At 32.7% G+C, this 23314-nt stretch overlaps 1 protein-coding gene across 1 annotated transcript in view; it reads right to left on the reverse strand.

The window, feature by feature from the left end:
* The window catches only part of LOC134841748 (uncharacterized), a 257893-nt gene that overhangs the window by 81487 nt on the left and 153092 nt on the right, over window positions 1–23314 (reverse strand). The window contains exons 18-26 of the mRNA XM_063857786.1: window positions 16871–17044; window positions 10298–10444; window positions 9981–10088; window positions 9580–9918; window positions 4766–4921; window positions 4159–4380; window positions 3572–3716; window positions 3266–3393; window positions 2759–3079 (exon numbers count right to left, since the gene is read on the reverse strand). Of these exons, the coding sequence (XP_063713856.1) occupies window positions 2759–3079; window positions 3266–3393; window positions 3572–3716; window positions 4159–4380; window positions 4766–4921; window positions 9580–9918; window positions 9981–10088; window positions 10298–10444; window positions 16871–17044 (1740 nt within the window). The remainder of the gene's footprint in view (window positions 1–2758; window positions 3080–3265; window positions 3394–3571; window positions 3717–4158; window positions 4381–4765; window positions 4922–9579; window positions 9919–9980; window positions 10089–10297; window positions 10445–16870; window positions 17045–23314) is intronic.

Raw genomic sequence — 23314 nt, forward strand, 5'->3', positions numbered from 1 at the left:
TCATTTTGCTTTCAAAAAAAAGAAAAGGTAACTTTCTTTCCTTTTAGCGAACAAGTTTGAATTGAACATATAGAGAGTTGCAAAAAGTTCGGACAGACAGAAATAATTAAAAAGAGCAATCTGCCAATTTTGAGCAATTTTTGCATGCAAATTTGAATTTTTAGGTGACATTGAGACAAACTTTCAGTCTGAAAAATTAGCTTTTGCATGCAAAAATTGTCTGAAAAAGGTCATTTGCTCTTTTTAATTAATTCTGTCAGTCCGAACTTTTTGCTACTAATTATAACAATAATCAAAAGTCACACCAAAAAAGGCTAACGTAAGAGGTAAACATAATTTGAGAGTTTTTCGCGACAAAAAAATACTTAAAAAAACTGAATATTAGTTTCTTCAGTTTTTTACTATTAAAAATTTGGACACCTAATAAAAAAAAACAAATGAAATTTAAATTATTTTCCACTTATCTCACCCCTCTCTCTAATCCCCCACGGCCTTTTGTTTTTTTAAATTGCTAACTGCTGATTGCTTATTGCAATCAATTAAATTGCTGATTGCTTAATGCTATAATCTATATAATGCTATAATATATACTAAAAAGACGCTGTTTTGGCAAAAATTTCTGCGTCGCCAGCAATTTAAAAAAAAAACAGGTTAAAAAAGCCGTTTTTTGTCAATTTTTGGAGAATTTTGACAAAAAAAAAATACTTTTTTTTTTGGAGCGCGCTCCCCCTCGAAATTGGTATATTGACTTTTCTTTCCTCCCTTTGGTACTTTTTACAAAATCCACGTTTAGGTCAATTGACCATAAAGTTTTTCTGAAGGCGCCTACGCCGCCAATATATAACAATTTTGAGGGGGAGCGTGCGCCACAAAAAAGGATTTTTTTTGTCAAAATTTTCAAAGAAATGCCCAAAAACGGCCAAAACAGCGTCTTTTTAGTGTTTTAGAAGAGTTCGGCAAATCAATTTGGTCGACCTAAAAAAAAACGTCAAAATTTTCAAATTTTTTTTGAAAAGCCGCCCCCCTGCCCCGTCGAGAAAATCCTAGATCCGACTCTGTGCGTTAGCATCGAATGGATATCTCATAATAGTACAAGAGAGACCCAAATCTGCCCCTGTACATCTATCTATATCTATATCTATATTTATATATATATTTTTATTTATATTTATATTTATATTTATATATATAAAGTATATATTTTTATCAATACACATACAGATATACATACAGCATTAAGCAATCAGCAATTTAATTGATTGCAACAATAAGCAATGAGCAATTAGCAATTCCGTGGGGGATTAGAGATCACCTGAGACATCCACGCCGCACCTGAACCAAATCCCTTCAACCAGAAACACTGCACCAACTCCCCCCCCCCCCCCCCCCCACCGAAACCACCGGCGAGGGGTTTGTTGTAACTAGGTAAATAGGCAAACGTTAGTGGGGGGGGGGGGGTGGGGGGGGGGGGGGAAGGGAAGGGAAAAGGGATTAGTCCAGCTCCAACTTTACCCTCCCCCAGACCTCCCCCCCCCCCCCCCCCCAAAGTTTCTAATAATTTAACAAAATTGTTGAAAAGAAAAAAATTGAGTTTTTGGGTTACATAAAAAAGTAACAAAAATATCAAAAGTTAGGCAGAAAAAAAAACTTCATTAAGCAACAAGTAACCAATGTAACCAACTTTAATTTAAAACCTAGAAAAAACTTTGAAATTCTCACTAAAGTGGAAAACAATCGATTATAATTTCGTTTAATTGTCAGTGTCCACAAAAGTGGGAAAACAATCAATTATCATGGATCAAAAAAATTTTTTGTTGCCTCGAAAATTAGTAATATTATATTATAACCCATTTTCGAAAGATTATAATCAATTTGTTTTCACTTTAGTGGATATTGACACGGAAAGCCAATTATAATCGATTTTTGTTCTTGGAACTCCAATGCGGGTAACTTTGAAGGGGATGCGCGCGCCGAAAAACGCAAATTTTTGGTCACAATTTTCCAAACGCGTTTTTTCAAAGTTTTGCCTGCGGCGCACAAAAGTTGGCCCAAACAAGTTTCGGTACAATTTTTAATCAATTTCAAAAGCACGTCAACAGCAATTTTTGTCAACCGGTGTCTATACAACTACCTACTAACAAGACAAAAATGCGTATTCAAAAATATCATTGAACCAATATGAACCACTATATGAGATTTTTTATTAAAATTTCATTGATTTTTGGGGTCTATTTTTAAACACCTCCTATTATATACCCTTACCCAAATTTCAGACAACTGGATCAATGGGTAAGTTTTTTCCGCTGGGAAATCTAAAAATTAAAATCCTTTTTCGAAACTAGAAATTGATCAATAGTTTCTGCACCCTTTCTGCTTTCGTATTTGGAGAGAACAATTTGCTTACATTTTTGCAAAAGAATTGAAATGAACTCCTAAAGATCCTTTATACATAGCGCATTCATTAGTGCATTAATATTTAAGCGAAAACCAATTTCGCTCTTCTGCGCTTTAACTGGGTTATTTGGTCCAGGAACGGGGTTTTCAGTTCTGAAAGCTTTCATCCGGCTTGATCTGGTACTAGGGATTTTTTCTGGAGCTTTGATTCACCAGCGTAATTTTTAAGCCAATGATTTCCAATCATCATGTTTTGAAACTATACAACTGGAACATAATGTTTGGTGAAGTCCCATTTTTTCACTCTGTTGTATCCCGATACGTTTTTTTTTCTGACAGCAGATTCAAAAAATGGGTAACTCACTTGTGATTACATTGGCTTCTTTAGACTGAAAACTTTTCTCTCCATTTTCAGTCACACTCCACACATTAATTTGATACTCCGTACCAAACTTTAAAAAGTTCAACACCGAACTCGACCCTTTTCCTACAGTTACAGGAAAGCCAGCGTTTCCGCTCTGCAGAAATTGTTCACTATCAGACAGAACTTCTGGTGATTTCATTAATGCAGTGATCTCGTAGTGACTGAAGAAGCCTTCAAGAGGGGGTTGAGGTGTAAATTCGAATGACCTGCCGTCGCTTCCTGGGGTTTCAGTCACTATAACCTCACTTGGCGGCAGGGGTGCTGAAAACAGTTTTGCAGCTATTCACATCCGGTTTAATTTTTTTAAAATGCTTCTTAAAGATCAATTATCACTTAGAGCTGGATCTGGCGAATGAAAAAGTCAACTTAATCATCATGCAGATTTAAAAGACAATTAAATTTGTCACGACTTTTCGTTTCTGGTTACACTCATAGCTTGAAACCAACCGGTGGTTTGAGTCAGTTGTCCTTCAGTGGACTTCGCCGCTCCTGCTTCATCCGCGACTGTCCATATTTGGAAAGTGTACTCATGGCCAGGCTCCAAATCGGAAGCTACAAACCTCAGATAGCTTCCGCTAAAGAAACAAACAAAACTATCCATATACGTGATCACAAAATATTGTTTTTAGACGCAACACTGGAAAAGTTGACAGTCCTCTCATAAAAGACTCTGCAGTTATAAAATTATCAGAGTTTTTTTGCCATATTTTGGCAATGAGAGCACCGAATGAGATGACCAATAATTAAGCTTACATTGTTTTTTCGATCAAATTTCCTGATGAATCGACATAGGATAACACGAATGCCCTGAAGAAACCGACGGTTGGTGGACGCCAGGATAATTTGATGGTATTACTGTCATAGAAGTAGACCACGAAGTCCACAACAGCGTTGGGAACTGAAAGAAAGAAATACACTGGACAAAAAATGATAGACGAACTGATTACTTTTGAAAAATTTTCTTAGGCACTACAGAATAATATAATTAAGTAGCAAAATTAATTATTAAAAAAAAAGAGAAAATCTTGGATTTTCCTAGATCGGTTGCAGAAAAGAACAAGGATAGTTGGTTGCAGTGCAAGTAGTGCAGAACCCTCCACCCATTACTTTTTTTGCAAATATAAAAAATAGTTTGATAGTGACCATTTGGTACTATTTTAGCTTATCAATTTTCGGCCGGCTGATTCTTAAATTTTTTTACAGGCAACTTGGGCGTCAAAATATACAAAACAAGACATTTTTTTTCAAACTGTTTTTGAAATCCGAATCGTGGATAAAACGGCTCTAACTGGTTACCACATCAAAGAATTGAATAAATTGTAAGCTGGTATGAATGGAACCTTGGTAATGGGTAATTTCTGTCGGATGTGCCTCGGACGCTCCTGTACTTCCATATACGGTGAATTGATACTCGGCCCCTGGTTTCAGACTCTCAACGTGGAAAGCGAGCTGTTCAAAGGAGAAGTCACTCAGATCGACGCAACTGTCACTTTCGCACGACAGATCGGACCTGTTTGTCTCCTTCAACTCCAGTGATATAACAAGAGTTATGTTGTTCTTATCTGTAATCGAAACTAGTTTTACAGTCAGTTACAATATTGGAATATTTCCCTCTTCCCGCCTCAAATCTCAGAAGAATATCGTTTTTTTTATTTAAAAAGTTAAATTTCGTCTTAAGATTTTGCTATTGATCATTTGCCCTCAACTGCCAAACTTCGCAGCAAGTGTCAATACAATTTAATCATGTGAGTTTGTAAGAATCGAGTGTGGAAGGGGTGAGCAGCGGTACTGAGAAGAATACTAAACACTTTTTGTTGATAATGGTGGCGCTCTACCATAAGCGTAATAGCTGATAGATTTTTTTGACATAGCATAGATACAGTAAAAAATTGACTAGGGTACGAAAAGAGCGTTTCATTGTATCGAAAAAATCAAGCATTTACGAACCGACAAAAACTTCCGTCTCCGGAATGACTTCGCGGGCGATCAAGTTCAACGTGGTTGCTGTGGTGTTCTTGGTGATAATGCCTCGAAGCACCAGTCCTTGTTCAAGGTCCAGCAGAATTCTCAACTGGTTATCATCTTGTTTCATCTGATTTGGAACTGAAAAGCAAAAAGCGATTTCAAAAATTAAAATGTTTAGAAAAAACAAAAACTTTTGCTGTTTTGATAGCGGTTTTGCCTTCTCTTTAACTGATTTAACTAAAGTGAAATGAACTGAACTTTAAAAAAATCAAAAGTCAAACCACTGAAAAAATAAAGTTGAGCCTGAACAAATTTGAAGAATAAGAACTTTTAAGATATCGTCATCGTTTTTTAAAAACTGAATCAAGAGGTGTTTTCTTGCCGAGTAATGTGAAAATTAAATTCTGAATTGAAATTATCAGTCTTCGTATCTTTTGGAATTTTATAGTAGAGATTCTAATTTCTCTTTCTAATAGCAAATTAAATTTAATGAGAATTTCAAAACATCAAAATTTCAAAAGCCAAAGTAAAAAGCTGAGCATGTCTATTCGAAAGTTGCAGGTTATTGTGCATGTAAAACATGAAGTTCCGACCACAGTTATCTTGAAAAAAAACTTAAATTATTTTCTTTTTTCTTACTTTTATGTTTTTTTTTGTCTCAAATGGGGTTTGAGGATGTGATCAAAAAACTAAAAATGGGAGTTTACTAAAAAAACTTTAAATTATTTTAAGTATTTTCAGCCTTAATTCCATCAAAACACAAAAAAAAACAATTAAAGAAAAAACATAAATTCACAAACAATTCAACGTTTGCGCACTTTTCTCGTTTTTTGAAAATTTTTAGTCAAATTTATTTCAAAGAAGGCGATAAAAAACCTCAATGGGAAATTATACTGGAGTAAAACCAAGTATTATGTGAGTTAACTACATTTTCGTAGAAAAAAACTTCTGAAAAATTTTCAAAAAACTTTCAATCCATCCGAAGGACTTTCAATTTTGGAAAGAATAACTGAAGACTCACTAAGAATAACAGACACTTAGGGTTTAAGATTTTTTTGATTTTTTTCGCAGCATGTGAACACTTTTATTGTCTTCTGCAACTTTTTCTTATAAAACTTAGATTTTCGTTTGTTTTGAAAACATAAATTCAATTGGGCGAAACTATAAAATAATCAATTATCAGTTTTATCGTGCATATGTGATGAATCTTTGCCAATTTAATTTGAGATCACGAAAATTGTGGGCAGCACAATAAATTAGGATTTTTCGGTCATTTTGGGGACGAAAAATGGTTTTGGTTTAGCAGCGTTAACGACATAACACAAATAACAAAATAGCGTTAACACAAAAAAACCACATCAAACTCTGTTATTTTAGGAACACTAATTATCCAAAAACATTTTTAATTTTTCTTCGTTAAAATTCATATGACAGATTACCATTCAAAACTGTTTTTTTTTTCAAAATACACTGTGCGACATTGGAAACGCATCATCAACAATTTCGCTTAAATCATACTCAAAATGAAAAGGGTGAAAAAAACCGCATAATATTACAAGCTACCGCTTTCAAAGCAATTTTGGTAAAATTTCAGCAGTTGTTGTTCTGACGAGTTTCCTTGTAAGCTTGAAAAAAATTAACTCTAAAATTCACCCGTAAAATCTACTTTTTTCCAAGAGAAAGAGTATGTTTATGGCTGATGGTATGTTTTATTTCCTTGTTCGACTGTAATAGGCATAAATTTCTAGTTTTCTAAAACTCTGAATAAATCAAGGTACTAGAATTAGTTCAGAAAAAAAGTTGGATTAAAACTGAGCTTTTTTTCAATTTGTCGACTGACTTTTTTGTAGAGCTCAATTTCTAAGCCTTTTGTCAAATTTTATCACAGCAACACAACTTTTTTGCAAACTTTCCAGTCAAATACTATAAGAGGTGTTTTTTTTTTTTGAAAGTTTGCCGTTGCGTTTCCAATGTCGCACAGTATGAATTAAATTCAAAACTCTGGGAACTACTTTATAACGCAGTTGATGATAAACATTTTATGATACAATCGCAAAAACCAAAACTCCTTGAGTACATTATTGCAACTAAGTAGTTTTCAAAAAATTTTATTTTTTTTTCTGAAAGCTTGCGATCATGAAACTTTTGACAATCCTTGTGTGAAAACAATGAAGAATTTTTGAGCACGTTTTTCAAAACCGCAAAAAAACGAAATTTACAAAAAAAAGTCCATTAAACCAATGAAACTAAATTCGTACCTTTATGATCTGGAAAAAAACAGTCAAACTTTTTTTTTTCATTTTCTGCAATTTTCCCTGCGCTGCTTCAAATATTGCAAGTGCTGCAATTATTTAATTTATTAGAAAAAAAAGCTAGCTGTTTCTGAGTTTCAGGTAGTTACTGTCATTTTAACAATGTAAATCATACACAAAAGCAGCGCAATTTTGACAGAATTTTTATCAATTTATTTGTTTGCTAAAAAAACTTTGCCATATTTTGTTTAATTGTCTCCTTAGTTGCGTCACCAATGTAGAGCTTCATTTCAAAAAAAAGTGACTTTATCTTTGCGCAATGGTAACAATAAAAATTTTTGCTGAGATATTAGCGCCCATAAGTTCTTTTTATCAGTTAATCTCAAACCAAGGCTAAGAAAATGTTAGTCATCACTAGAAAGGAAAAGTTGTTCAATGACCCGGGTTGACCTCCATACACCAAAATTGCTTATCATACAATTCCATGCAACAAAATTTTTTATCATACACTTCGATACATCAAGTATATAAAAAAATGCTTACCATACAATTTCCATATATGGAAATTGTATGTATGGCATTTTTTGATGGCGACACAAAAATAAAATTTTTCGGGTATTTTTGAAAAATTGCCCCAACGTTTTTTTGTTTTCTTAACCGCAAATCAAATTTTTTACGCAACCAAACTTTTTCCGAGAAAAAAAAAACATTTTTTTTCACGCGAAACATAATTTTTTGAGTGCATAACGTAGTCCTGGGTACGATAATTTTCCTTTAAATTTTATTTTCAAAAACGCTGGAAACTCCTATTTTTTTTGTATGGCTGGTTTATATATGCCTAATTAAGTTCTGGTAAATTAAAAATTCAAAAAATTAAAATAATCTTTATTAAAATCTGATTTTTAGGAACACTAGTTATCAACAAAACATTTGAAATTTTTCTTCGTTAAAGCTTATGTGACAGTTTATCATTCGAAACTATTTTTGTTCAAAATACACTGTGCGACATTGAAAACGCATTATCAAAAATTTCGCTGAAATCGTTCCTCAGAAAAAAGGGTGAAAAAACCGCATATTGTTACAAACTACCGCTTTCAAAGCAGTTTTGGTCTATTTTTATGTTGTTCTGACGAGTTTCCTTGTAAGCTTGAAAACAAAGTAAGTCTGAAATTCACCCGGAAAATCTTCTTTATTCCAAGAGAAAAAGTATGTTTATGGCTGAAATTTCCTGGTATGTTTTAGTTCGTTCTTCGACTGTAATAGGCATAGTTTTCTAGTTTTCCAAAACTCTGAATAAATCAAAATACTAGAATTAGTTCAGAAAAAATGTTTGATTAAACATGAACTTTTTTCAATTTTTTGACTGATTTTTTGTAGAGCTCAGTTTCTAGGCTTTTTTTTCAATTTTTTTCACAGCGACACATCGTTTTTGCAAACTTTCAAGTCATTCACTAAAAAAAGTTTTTTTTTTTTTTGAAAGTTTGCCTTGCGTTTCCAATGTCGCACAGTATGAATTGAATTCAAATTTACTGGGAACTACTTTATAGCAAAACTGCTCATCATACCATTCCATGCAACAAAAATCATTATCATACACTTCTATACATCAAGTGTATGAAGAAAATGCTTACCATACAATTTACATATATGGAAATTGTATGAACGGCATCTTTTGATGGCGACACAAAAAAATTTTCAAAAAATTTTGAAAATTGCACCAACATTTTTTTTGATTTTTTAACCGCAAATCGAATTTGGTGCGCATTGAAACATTTTCCGGAAAAACATTTTTTTGCAGGCGAAATGTAATTTTTTGTGTGCATAACGTAGTCCTGGGTACGATAAATTTCCCTTATAATTTTTTTTTCAAAAACGCTGGAAAATACTATTGTTTTGTATGGCTTGTTTATGTATGCTTGATTAAGGTCTGATAAATTGAAAATTCAAAAATCAAAACAATCATTATTAAAAATTTTGCCAAAAATTAAAAGTTTGATACTTTTGTTATATCATTTGTAAAAAACAGCTTGAAGACAATTCAGGTCGTTTTCTTTGCATTGTAAATGCAAGACCGTCCAACCTTTGCTGCTTTGATTAACCAAGGTCTTTGTCACTCGTGTTCGTTTGAAAACACAACCGAAAATTTGTCAGAAAATAAATTTAGCAACAAAAAACAACTTTTGGCTTATGGAGAAAACACCTATCATACAATTTCCCTTTATAGGAAAATGTTTATTATAGAGTTTTCATACAATTTTTCTGTACGTATGGAATTGTATGGAATTTTATGAAAAGAAAGTTCTCATTTATGAGAATTGTATGATAAGCATTTTTAGCCAACCCGGGGTGTTTTGAAACCGTAATTTTCGGCGTGCACTTTTCCTTCAAAATTATTATGTATTGGTGCCTAAGGCTTGTTTAGAAAAGTTTTAGGGTTGGTTGCCCCCCCCCCCCTCCCAAAAAAAAATAGCTATATAATTAGAGAACAAGTTTTAATTTGAATATTTTCTTTTCTAGATAAAGCATACCTGTATGAGTGAATGTCTGTATGAGTGAATGTCTGTAAAGTTGAGTTCTCCACCTCCCTCCCGTTCATGTTCAAACCCTGTACTTTCACGAAGTGGGTTAGTCCTGACGAAAGTCCTCCGATGGTCTGCGATGTTGTCAAATCGCTGACATCCAAAATTTCGTTCATTCTGGCTATCTCTTCAGGCGTGAACATAGCTTCGACCAACAATGTGACTTGAATCGAAATTTCAATCCTGGTTTTATTCACGCGAGATTCTTCAGAAACGTTTTGATCGAAATTGCGAAGCGAATCCCATGAAACTGTCGTTGATGACGAGGTTGCGTTGTAGGCAAAAGCGTTGCGATCTTCATCGGCTAAGCAAAAAAGCAAAATTCGGCAGCGATGATAATTATTTTTAAAACTAAAAAATACAAACTGGCTTGGAAGGTGATTGTTTCGTTTCCTGACACGCGGCCGTAACTCTCTATTTCTATCTCCAATAAGTATGTTTGACCATCAACAATCTCCTTGGTGATCTGAATGCCTGCAAAACAGTTCATGAAAGGCATACATAAAGCTGATATAACAATAGTATAGCCCATATTGCCTCAAAAGAAAAGCGCCTCAAAGTGATTTTACTGTTTTCGTAAAGTTTTCAAGATGATTTAAAGTAAAGATGCATATTTTTTTTTGATTTTGGTAGATGTTTTTTCAGGTTCACGGAGGTTCAAAAATTAGTACAAAATATGATACTTTGAGCTTTGGTTGTGGAGTATAGTATCCCGTTGATATATACGGAGAAGCCTGTGTAGTATTGGGAGTCCACCTCCCAACTCAGTCCAATCACTCCAGAAGAAATAGTCTGGATTGAGAGGTCAGTAAATGCTGGAAGGCGAGGCACTAAAACATTTTTCAATTTATCGTAGTCATAATTTACGTGCAGTTGTTCAACACCACCCGCAAGGACAAAAAAGATACAAATTGAATATCTACACTCAAAAAAATGTTAAGGTAAAATTACCCTAAATGAGTTAAGGTAAAAAAAATTAAGGTAAAATTTACCCTAAGATTACCTTAACTTTACCTTAAAAATTTGTTAGGGTAAAATTTACCTTAACTGAATTAAGGTATTTTACCTCAATTTAACCTTAATTTTACTTAAAAAATTTAGGAATGCATTTAACTAAACAGGAATAAGGTATTTTAAGATAAACATAGGATCTCGTAGCCCACCTATCAAATTTTCAGTTCAACCATATAAGTGATAAAGTTTTTTCTAAGTATAATTGTATGTATGAATTTTGTATGTATGTATGTATGTATGTATGTATGTATGTATGTATGTATGTATGTATGTATGTATGTATGTATGTATGTATGTATGTATGTATGTATGTATGTATGTATGTATGTATGTATGTATGTATGTATGTATGTATGTATGTATGTATGTATGTATGTATGTATGTATGTATGTATGTATGTATGTATGTATGTATGTATGTATGTATGTATGTATGTATGTATGTATGTATGTATGTATGTATGTATGTATGTATGTATGTATGTATGTATGTATGTATGTATGTATGTATGTATGTATGTATGTATGTATGTATGTATGTATGTATGTATGTATGTATGTATGTATGTATGTATGTATGTATGTATGTATGTATGTATGTATGTATGTATGTATGTATGTATGTATGTATGTATGTATGTATGTATGTATGTATGTATGTATGTATGTATGTATGTATGTATGTATGTATGTATGTATGTATGTATGTATGTATGTATGTATGTATGTATGTATGTATGTATGTATGTATGTATGTATGTATGTATGTATGTATGTATGTATGTATGTATGTATGTATGTATGTATGTATGTATGTATGTATGTATGTATGTATGTATGTATGTATGTATGTATGTATGTATGTATGTATGTATGTATGTATGTATGTATGTATGTATGTATGTATGTATGTATGTATGTATGTATGTATGTATGTATGTATGTATGTATGTATGTATGTATGTATGTATGTATGTATGTATGTATGTATGTATGTATGTATGTATGTATGTATGTATGTATGTATGTATGTATGTATGTATGTATGTATGTATGTATGTATGTATGTATGTATGTATGTATGTATGTATGTATGTATGTATGTATGTATGTATGTATGTATGTATGTATGTATGTATGTATGTATGTATGTATGTATGTATGTATGTATGTATGTATGTATGTATGTATGTATGTATGTATGTATGTATGTATGTATGTATGTATGTATGTATGTATGTATGTATGTATGTATGTATGTATGTATGTATGTATGTATGTATGTATGTATGTATGTATGTATGTATGTATGTATGTATGAATGTATGTATGTATGTATGTATGTATGTATGTATGTATGTATGTATGTATGTATGTATGTATGTATGTATGTATGTATGTATGTATGTATGTATGTATGTATGTATGTATGTATGTATGTATGTATGTATGTATGTATGTATGTATGTATGTATGTATGTATGTATGTATGTATGTATGTATGTATGTATGTATGTATGTATGTATGTATGTATGTATGTATGTATGTATGTATGTATGTATGTATGTATGTATGTATGTATGTATGTATGTATGTATGTATGTATGTATGTATGTATGTATGTATGTATGTATGTATGTATGTATGTATGTATGTATGTATGTATGTATGTATGTATGTATGTATGTATGTATGTATGTATGTATGTATGTATGTATGTATGTATGTATGTATGTATGTATGTATGTATGTATGTATGTATGTATGTATGTATGTATGTATGTATGTATGTATGTATGTATGTATGTATGTATGTATGTATGTATGTATGTATGTATGTATGTATGTATGTATGTATGTATGTATGTATGTATGTATGTATGTATGTATGTATGTATGTATGTATGTATGTATGTATGTATGTATGTATGTATGTATGTATGTATGTATGTATGTATGTATGTATGTATGTATGTATGTATGTATGTATGTATGTATGTATGTATGTATGTATGTATGTATGTATGTATGTATGTATGTATGTATGTATGTATGTATGTATGTATGTATGTATGTATGTATGTATGTATGTATGTATGTATGTATGTATGTATGTATGTATGTATGTATGTATGTATGTATGTATGTATGTATGTATGTATGTATGTATGTATGTATGTATGTATGTATGTATGTATGTATGTATGTATGTATGTATGTATGTATGTATGTATGTATGTATGTATGTATGTATGTATGTATGTATGTATGTATGTATGTATGTATGTATGTATGTATGTATGTATGTATGTATGTATGTATGTATGTATGTATGTATGTATGTATGTATGTATGTATGTATGTATGTATGTATGTATGTATGTATGTATGTATGTATGTATGTATGTATGTATGTATGTATGTATGTATGTATGTATGTATGTATGTATGTATGTATGTATGTATGTATGTATGTATGTATGTATGTATGTATGTATGTATGTATGTATGTATGTATGTATGTATGTATGTATGTATGTATGTATGTATGTATGTATGTATGTATGTATGTATGTATGTATGTATGTATGTATGTATGTATGTATGTATGTATGTATGTATGTATGTATGTATGTATGTATGTATGTATGTATGTATGTATGTATGTATGTATGTATGTATGTATGTATGTATGTATGTATGTATGTATGTATGTATGTATGTATGTATGTATGTATGTATGTATGTATGTATGTATGTATGTATGTATGTATGTATGTATGTATGTATGTATGTATGTATGTATGTATGTATGCATGTATGCATGTATGCATGTATGCATGTATGTATGTATGTATGTATGTATGTATGTAAAGTATCCTCGGGGAGTTTGATTGGTTGTGGCTTTTGCAATCAACCGCAATTATGAGCCCCAATAGAATTTAAATGGATTAAAAGTTGTTTGTTTCATTTATGCGCTCAAAAACAGGTCAAGAATTTTTACCTTAACGTACTTTAAAACTCCTTAAAAAGTTAAGGTAAATTTGCACTATCTTAAGTACACCTTAATTTACCTTAAAACACCTTAAAAATTTACCTTAAATCACCTTAAAAGTTAAGGTGTATCAACCTTGAAAAACACCTTGAAAAAATTTTTTATAGGTAAATTTACCTTAAAAATTTACCTTAAAAAAGTAGGTAATTTAACTACATTAACCTTAACATTAAGGTGTTTTTACCTTAAAGTTTTACCTTAAAAACACAAATGTTAAGGTTAAAAACCTTAAAAGTGAAGAGAATTAAGGTTTTTTACCTTAACATTTAAGGTTATTTTACCTTAACTTTTGTGTTTTTAGGGTAAAAATTTAAGGTAAAAACACCTTAATGTTAAGGTAAATGTAGTTAAATTACCTACTTTTTTAGGGTAATTTTTTAAGGTAAATTTACCTATAAAAAAATTTTTAAGGTGTTTTTTAAGGTAGATACACCTTAACTTTTAAGGTGATTTAAGGTAAATTTTTAGGGTTTTTTAAGGTGTGTTAAGGTGTACTTAAGGTAGTGCAAATTTACTTTAATTGGTAAGGTGTTTTAAGGTATTTTTTAAGGTAAATTTACCTTCACTTTTTTTTAGTGATAAAAAACAATACAATTTTGAGATCTGTGGTAATTTTATATTGTAAGATTTGATTATATAGTTATTTTAATGGAATGTTTTGCATTCTCTTCAATATACAGTCATTACCAATCAAACACTCTAAGACTGTTTCTCCATCAAAATTAATCCATGCTCTACCGATTGTATGTATAAAGATTACACAGATGAGCTACATTTTATAGACAGATTATCTACAAATTATGCACTTGTACTGGTTATATACAGATATATACAGACTATATACAGATTATCTACAGGTTATCTGCAGATTTTATGCAGACTACTACACGCATTGGAGTTCCACAAATAAAAATCGATTTAATTGAGTTTCACTGTCAATTTTCACGAAAGTGAAAAAAAATCGGCTATAATCAGTTAAATAAAGATTATAACATTACGATTTTTCGAGGCAACAAAATTCATTTTAAATCCATGATAGTTGAATTTTTTCACTTTTTCGGACACTGACAAATTTTCAATTATAATTGATTTTTCTCCATTTTATTGAGATGTGAATTTCAAGGCATATAAAGCCTTTTCTACGTTTTAAACTAAAAACTTTTCTACGTTTTGTTTCGCTTTAATGTTACTCAATAGCTGAATTTTGTTCCTTTCAACAATTGCCCGCTTCTATCCCCTCCAATGTTTGCCCCTTTGCCCCCTTTTTACCCTTACACCCGCCATCCCCAACCTGAACCAATCCCAACTCCCTTCAATCAAACGAATCCCATCTGAACTAACACTCAACACCCCCCCCCCCCCACACACACACACCCAACATGAACCGGATCAGAGGGTGAGGGTGTTCAAGTGGATTGGAGGGTTGTTTTTTGTTTTTTCAGGTGCGGGAGTCGGGTGATTCATGTGGGGAAGGGGTCTTTCAGGTGCGGGGGTCGGGTGATTGAAAAGGGGGGGGGGGGGGGTAATCGGGTGTGGGCAGGGGGGTCCCAGAAAGCCAGGTGGGGGGTTCAGGTGTGAAGGGGGGGGGGGGCAACGGAGCAAACGTTGGTATGGGGATTGTAAGGGTTAAAAGGGCCAAATGTTAGGGGGGGAGGTCAACGAAACGCTTTTGCAATTTGAGTTTAGGTTTAGAAATAATAAAGCCGTACACTAACTTAGCAAAGATTTTGCATTACTCATTTCTTAAATGCAGAATTTCGTGCAATATTGGATTTCAAATGAATTATAATGCATTATAAATTTTCGAGAAAAAATGGATTCAAATCCATTTGTTTGTCCAACATAGGAGTCGATTATATTGACAATGTTTTAGACCACAAAAATCCATTATAATCATTTTTTTTTTCACTTTCCTTAGATGCGGGTATATAGTAATTAAACAACACAGATTATATTCTGATTTTCTCAACATGCTCAACCATCAGATAATATGACAAGATTGAAATCAAATAATATTATAGGTTTTTCGAGGAAAATTCTGTACTAGTGTTTGAACTGAAAAAAGAAGTTTGTAAAATCAGTAATGGCGACTTTAGCAACAGAAACCAATTGTTCCAATCCGTTTTTTCTTATTTTTTTTGACGTTTTTTTTTAAATACAATGAAAAATTTGATCCTATTAAGAGAATTTGAAAAAAGTTTTGCAATTTCATATATGTACATTTTTTTGCTAAAATTTGTGAACAAAATTGTTGATTTAAGTTTTAGATGGTCAAAATTGAAATTGTAAAGACCCATGTAGCTCTTAGACAAAACCATCAAATTTTTCGTTCCGTTCGACTTTCGTAACGAAGTAACGGAACATTTGTAATCGGGATGGTTTTTTTCTTCTTTTTCGACTTCTTAACTATTTTTTGGTGGAACTTTTTTCATATCAGTCTAAAGCTATTTTTTTTCCTAATGGCATGTGTGGGGTTGACTTTCACAAAAATTTCTTTTTTTCTTTTTCTACATTTAATTTTATCACGTTTTTACTGCTCCATAGAACTTAATAGGCAATCGGAACATTCAGGGCTTCGCCTTGATACGAGCAGTCTTGTTTAGTTTTTGTACAAAACATATACAATTTATCTACCGAATATCTACCTTCAGATTATCTACATATTAAGCGCAGATTCTATTGTAAAAAATTTTATACTGACTACATACAGATTATCCAAAGATTGTCTACAGGTTTTATTAAATAGAAAAAACTGATTATTTCGGCACTGAAATTTCTTTTTGCTGAAAAAAAAAAAGATTTTATTTTTAAAGAATCGATTATTTTTCGCAAAATGGCTGAAGATAAATCGATTCTATACTTACGGTAGTCTGTAGATTTCCTGCATCTAATTGATTTTATCCATTTTTGTCATTTTCTCAATCACGAATTTCCGAAGTGAATAGAGATTGTTAACTTTTTTTATGCTAATAATCAAACTGATTTTTTGAGGTCAAAAAATGCACTTGAAGACCCAAACATGTCAAACTAGCCTTACAAGGCGAATCTTTTGAAGAATGAAGCTGCAAATCTCGACTTTTTTCTCACTATAAGAATACAGTGTCCCCAAAAACTCTACTACTGGGGCGGTTGAAATCAGTGATCGGTACTCAAAATTAAGAGAAATTGACCTCTTCTTCAACTTACGACAAGGATCGTGTTTTTGGGAGCAGTTGATTTGTTGACCTTCCATATTCAGACACCATATTATGTCGTTGTTTTCTTCAGATGGAATACAAGTATCGTATTTCTTGAAAATGTATGTGAAAGGAAACACACAGACGCTCGACAAATCGTCACTCGGACAGAAACCACATTGATCTGAATCAAAAAGTTTTCTTGTTTTAGTATTATGTTTTTTTTTGTGTTTAATTTGTTTTTTAATTGTGCAAAAGTAACTAAAGCAAGAACTGGATCTAGGGTTTGAGTAAATGATGGAAAAGGGACGGCCATTCCAAATTATTATAGAAAATTTGATCAGCGTTTTTGATGTGCCGGTCAAATTTAATTACAATCTGGAAAAACGTTTACAAAATTTTGACCAAAAAATACCTTTGCATTAATAATTTGGCAAAATTAGCGAGGCAAAAAGTAAACCATAGTAAAACTTACTTCAGATGAAAGGGCACATCTTCAACTGATAAAAGTTGTCAAATGCTCTTTTTCGTCACCCTTTACTAAATTTCGAGTTGTTTTTTCAAGTTTTCAGTAATTTAGGTAAAACTCTTGTTACTATAATATTTTGTAACGTTGTTGTTCCGGCCATTATCAATGAGGAGGAGCTTTGTCTTTGGGTATGAATTTTTTTCTTTTTTGTTTTACATAGAGTACCAAAAATTGTCATCGGAATGAGTCGAGTGATACTGATACATCATTGTGAAACCTTTTCATCCGTGATTCGAACACTTGAAACACTACACTCAATGAAAAAATGACTTTTAAAAACTCTCAGAATCGAAAAAATTTTACAGCGAATGAACTTATCCAGCAGGCATATTTTGTTTTTCAACCAAAATCAGTAAACATAACAATCATTGGAATGTGTCAAATGATACGTCATGTTAAATTTTTTTCAGTGGCGATTCAAACAAAAGTTTATATTTTCCGCAAAGTTTTTTTCTGTTGAGAAAACATTTTAAAATTTTTGAGTTGCAGTCTAATTTTGAGGGGGTAGAGCAAACGAGAAGGTCTGGTGAAAAGCTTAGCTTTACTCCAGGAAAAATATTTTTGAAGCTTCCATGATAAAATGAAGACTTTAATAAATCATACTGCAAAATATAACAAAAATTGTTTCCTTTTTTTCACTTTTGTTGTTCATCTATTTTTCAATAACAGCTATTGTCGATTATGCCTAATTCATTAACCGTCTACGTGTTTGATTAGTTTTATCATCATAACAAAAAATACGATTTTTTATGGGCCAGATCATTTTGTGATGCTTGAAAAGAAAGCGGCTAACTTTATTCAAATATAATAATTTTCAAGTCTGGCGTTGATAATTGTACGCTTACATGCTCTAAATGTCAGCAAAATTTTTTTAGATTAATTTCAAAAGGTTACGTTAGTTTCTCTTTTTAGATAGTCAGCTATCATATCAGAAACATGGGCAGACAATAAATGTTTTCATATATACAGGTTCAGGTAAACTTGAAAATCAGATTAAATTGTGAGTTATGACCGAGGTGGTTAACTCATAGAGTAATTTCGGATAGGGTACACCGTCTGCTCGTCACGCTATCTTATTTTCGGCCGGATAGATTCGTGCAACTTCTTAGTCTAATACCGATCCTAATCTTACTCTTATACTATCTAGTCTCAGGTTGTTTAACTAGTCTCTGCTAGGCTCAATAGATCTAGGGTATACTGGTTTATTGCGGCTGCTGAAGTTCCTTTGGAGAGGCAACTAAATTCTAAGTTGAATTCAAATCTCTCTGGTGCTGAAATTACAAGTAATTTCAGCACTTACAAATAAGTGGGTCGTTAGTTAGATGGATCATGATTGGTTAATATTAAATACTTTACAGTGGTAAAATATCTAATTTATCCAATCATAATATGTAGTTTAGATCAGGTTCCACCCATCCGGGTTTTACAGAGTTTTTTTAGAATAGTCTTTCTGCAATTCAAAGGATGGATGATGGACGTTGGGATTTGGCGAACATCATATTTCTTCTGGGTTCTCTTGTTAGAGAAGTTCCAGGTTCAATCGCTGTGTCTTCTCATGACAACGACTGGGTTTTCGCAACAAACTCAAATCTGATTTCAGAATGGTTGGCTATGACAGGTTTTTCTGTTCCATGTTGAGAACTTCTTTTGGGTTGACCTTGTCTGGGAATGGCGTGGAGATTGTGCGTGGAGGGGTTGCCTGGTTACTCGGATCTGTACGTATACTTGAACATCGAGGTGGTCATTGTTCTAGTTCAATGAAGTCCTTTTCTGCGAAGTCAAGTCGTACTCTAAATCCTTTGAGTTGTGATTGTGGGCGGCATATTGATTGTGGTTGGCCATTCTTTTTTGAGTGTAGTGGGTTCATTTTGTCTTTGGATGTTCGTCTTTGGTGTTGTATGCTGATCTATATACTGCAAGGTGTAATTTACATTTTATAAAATTTTTATTAGTTTGGTGTTTTAATTATGATTTTGGTTAGTTGTTTTCATAAAAGCTTTTTGTTTTAGTTCGGGTATTTTGAAGAGTTACTCACCCTTGAGTACCTCTTATTAAAAATAGAAGTGTGGTCACAAAGCGTGGATGTAGCGCGGTGGGTTAGGCTGGCTATAGAGCATGCTCAGGACGTCCTCTCTGGTGGGTTAGGCCAGGAGTGGGAGTATGATTTCGTGCGGTTTCTGTGAGAGGTCCTGTTATGTGATAACGTTTTATGTTGGGTTTATTGTGGTTTTTCTTATGTTTCGTTGGTTGTGTCCTTTTTTCAAAAATCAAATTGTTTTTGGTATGGGTTTGTCTTTCGACTTTTTTGTGTTTTATTATTTCTTTCTTAGACTTTATAATAGTCTTCAAAAGAATAAATTATCCAGTTTTAAACTGGGTTAATCCGGTTTGGGTACCGTTGGTTTCCTTTTCTTAGTCATGCTGTTATTCTATGTGTTGTGGTGTTTAGTAAGCTGCATTGGTTAGTTTTGTTTAGTATATAATTCCTTTCCAACCGGGTTAAAGGAAAGATTGAAACTTGTTATCGTGTGTTAGAGTTGTTGAGTGTGAAAGCTTGAAACTAAAATTCATTATTTAAACAATTCTTCCTGGGCGAGCTGTGCGAGTTTGGATAGAATTCTTGTGCGAGTGAATGGAAATATCAAAAGGTTAGTACTGCATTTTCGTCTTATCAATTTACTACATAGAATTTCAATTTTACTGCTATTTTGGGGACAAATTAAGTTACAAATTTTCATCATTATTAGAATTACTGCTTTTAGGGAAATAATTTATAAATTAATTTACTACATTTGTATGAAATTTATTTAATTTAGCTGGTGCAAAAGGTTATTAGAGTTTTGAACAATTTGAAGAAGTTTTCTATTTTTTATTTTTCTTTTGTGTATTTAGCAGATGATCGTGAGATGAAGACTAAAAATCTAAATGAGACATGGATAAGAATGGTTAGTTTTTTAATTCGAATTTATTAGTTAAGAATATGTATAAATTATACTTACCTGTTAGTCGTCGGGGAAAAAACCGTGGGGGAAGATGTCGTGTATTATGTCGGAGCTAGTTAGTAATTTTGCTAGTATGCGAATGATGTTTTTAGTTTGAAGCAGTGGCCAAAGCAATTGAAGTGCTTTAATGGTTTTTAGTTCTTCAGTGCCAACTGCAAAATCATAAGGTGTGTTTTGGATGAGATTATATAATTTGTGATTGTATTTAGTGTTGTGGATGAATTCTAATATTGGGATTTCTATAGGTTGAACAAATTCATGTGGGATAAGGAAGGGTCTGGATTCTTCTGCGTTGAAGGTCTTTGTGATGGGACAAAAAATATACATTTGGGTTATGGGATCATAATTGCGAAGAATACCGTGAAGGTTAGTATCTTTGATGCAATATGTGAAGTTAAGAAAAAAAAATGGTGAAGTGTACTTAGAGTTAATAAATTGGAAACGGTGGTGTGGTTGTCTTGATGGAGTGTGTAGATCAAAGTGATTTTGTATGAAGCGATAATATGTATATGTGTGGGTTTGTTTAGTGCGTAACATAATATCGTGTGAGCAGTGCAAATCTCGTTCATGTGGTGCAAGGAAATGAAAGGTTAGTGAAAATAATTGAAATTTTTCTATAAAACTTTCGTAAGCTTGTGTGTCGGTTAGTGCTTCAGAAATGATGTGATCGAATTTGCGATCAAATATATTGAGTGTAAATACATATGGTGTTTTGATGAAGAATTTTTCTGTGATTTGTGGGTTAGCGAAACGGTCATCATCTAAAAATTGGTCTTGGTTAGCTCGGATGATGTTGTGATCGTAATATTCTAGCGTATATTCGTTAGCTCGGGGTGCAGTGTATGTTTTTAGTGACTTTTTATATCCTATATAAGTAAATTGTCTATGTGTTAGTGGCATGGTGAGTCGATATAGCATATCTTTATTTCTTTCTATATCGATACGAGTGTTAGATAAAGGTAGGCAAAGGGGGTTAGTAAAATGATAATATGATGTCCAATGAAGTGTAGGCATTAAAACTTGTTCATCTACAAAACTACGTGTGTCGTTAGTGTTGTTAGGAGTGTTCAAAGTATATTGTGGAAATGAAGGTAGGGTGATTGCTAAAAAATCTTTCGTGTTAGTGTGATTTGGATGATTAATATATTCACGGGCTGTTCCTGGTTTTGTTGGAAATGGATGGTTCGGGAACTTTCTTTTGAAAGTGCGATAAGCTCTATTAGTGCTATTTGATGATTCGGTGGATGTGGATGATGGTGCTAATGATGCGGTATAAGCTGATGAGGGTGTAGGGGTAGGTGGGTTTGATGATTCTATTGTGGATGAAATTTGATTTATAGTGGGGTTTTCAAGGTGGAAGGGTTGTTGCTGTAGGGTGATAAAATTATCTAGTTCCTGGGAGATTTGGGGAGTATCTGGAGAATTGGATGATCGGTCTGAATGAAATGAAGAGTAGGTTGGGGTGACTTGTGAAGCATAAGAGGGTGTAGAAATGGATGGAAGTGGGTTATTTGACGGGATTGGTTGAAAAGGGGGTTTTGAAAAAACTGAGGAGTTGGTTTGAAAATTATTGGATGGAGATGGTTCAGAGTCTGCAAATTCATCAGGGGTTTCAATATTTGGGTTATTGAGTTGTAAAATGGAGTATAAAACTGAGATATGTGAGTTAGTGTCTGAATTCATGCCTGATGTTACATTATCGGTTGGGAAATCGGGTGGCGGGAAAGCAAAAAGTGGAATTATCGTAATTGGAGTGTTGAGGTTGGTTGGGTGGGAATTTGAGCGGTGTAGGGATCCAAGTTGTCGGCTCATCGTGGGCTAAAAAAATTATTATTTTGAGACTGAAAAACGGTGGTATGGGGTTGTTCGATAATTTGCTCATATGTATCTTCATCTAGTGAATGGTGTGTCATTATATGTTGAATGGGACTTTGTGATATAGTTGGTCTAAAATTTGGATTATGTGTTATTGCTAAATTTCGAAAATTTCGTGGGACTAGTGATAGTGGATGGTTATGTGGTAGGGGTGGTAACTGTGGTGCTGTAGGCGTTATTTCTACATTGTTATGTTCTTCGTCGTATGTGTTCTGTCTTGTTGCTATTTTTGTGTTGTATTCTTTTATTTGTGCGTCTAAAAGAATTTTGTTTATTGATGATGAAAAAATTCCAAAAAATCCTGCAAATAGTATGCGTGCTACACTTGCTTGTCTATTTACTTGTGTGTGTATAGCGCATGTATTATAGATTCCTTTTAAAAGCGAAAAAAGAAAATCCTATAAAGTTAAACATTGCGTATAAAATAGTCGATTTTTCTAAGATGTAGTAGGGCCATCCTAGAAAATCGAGAATTTCATTTTTTAGTGTAAAAAAGCTAAAAATATTTATAGGTGAAATATCTTGTGGTCTGTATTTTTCACCGTTTAGATATATATAGTCTTTAATGTCTTTAAAATATCCGCTATAATCTTGTGTATAAATATCTGCAAATCCTGCGGTTTCGGCAAGTTTGCGTAAGTTTTGGTCAATTGATTGTCTTTGTATAGTGTCCATTTGTGTTAATAATTCTTGGAATTGTTGTGTTCTAATGTGATGTTGTATATCGGACTTTGAGTATATTCCAATTGACTGTAGGTCAATATTTGGGTTTCGAGCAATAGCTCTAATGCTTTCAGGTGAAAATTTTTTGAGTGATTGCATTAATGTGGGATATGGGGTAAGAAGGTAATATTTATCTTCATCAGGGTTCAGTTTAACTACATTGTGGCTATTTTCTGATCCACATGGGACTGCGGTATCCCAGAAATAGGTTCGTCTTGAAAGTGTGTCAACGAAATGTACCTTATTCTTATAAAAGATAGGGTTTCTTTTATAGCATCGTTTATCTTCAAAAACATATAGTGGTGATACTTTTTTGGTACAGGTA

Source organism: Symsagittifera roscoffensis, chromosome 3 (genome assembly GCF_963678635.1).
Source record: "Symsagittifera roscoffensis chromosome 3, txSymRosc1.1, whole genome shotgun sequence".
Lineage (NCBI taxonomy): Eukaryota > Metazoa > Xenacoelomorpha > Acoela > Convolutidae > Symsagittifera > Symsagittifera roscoffensis.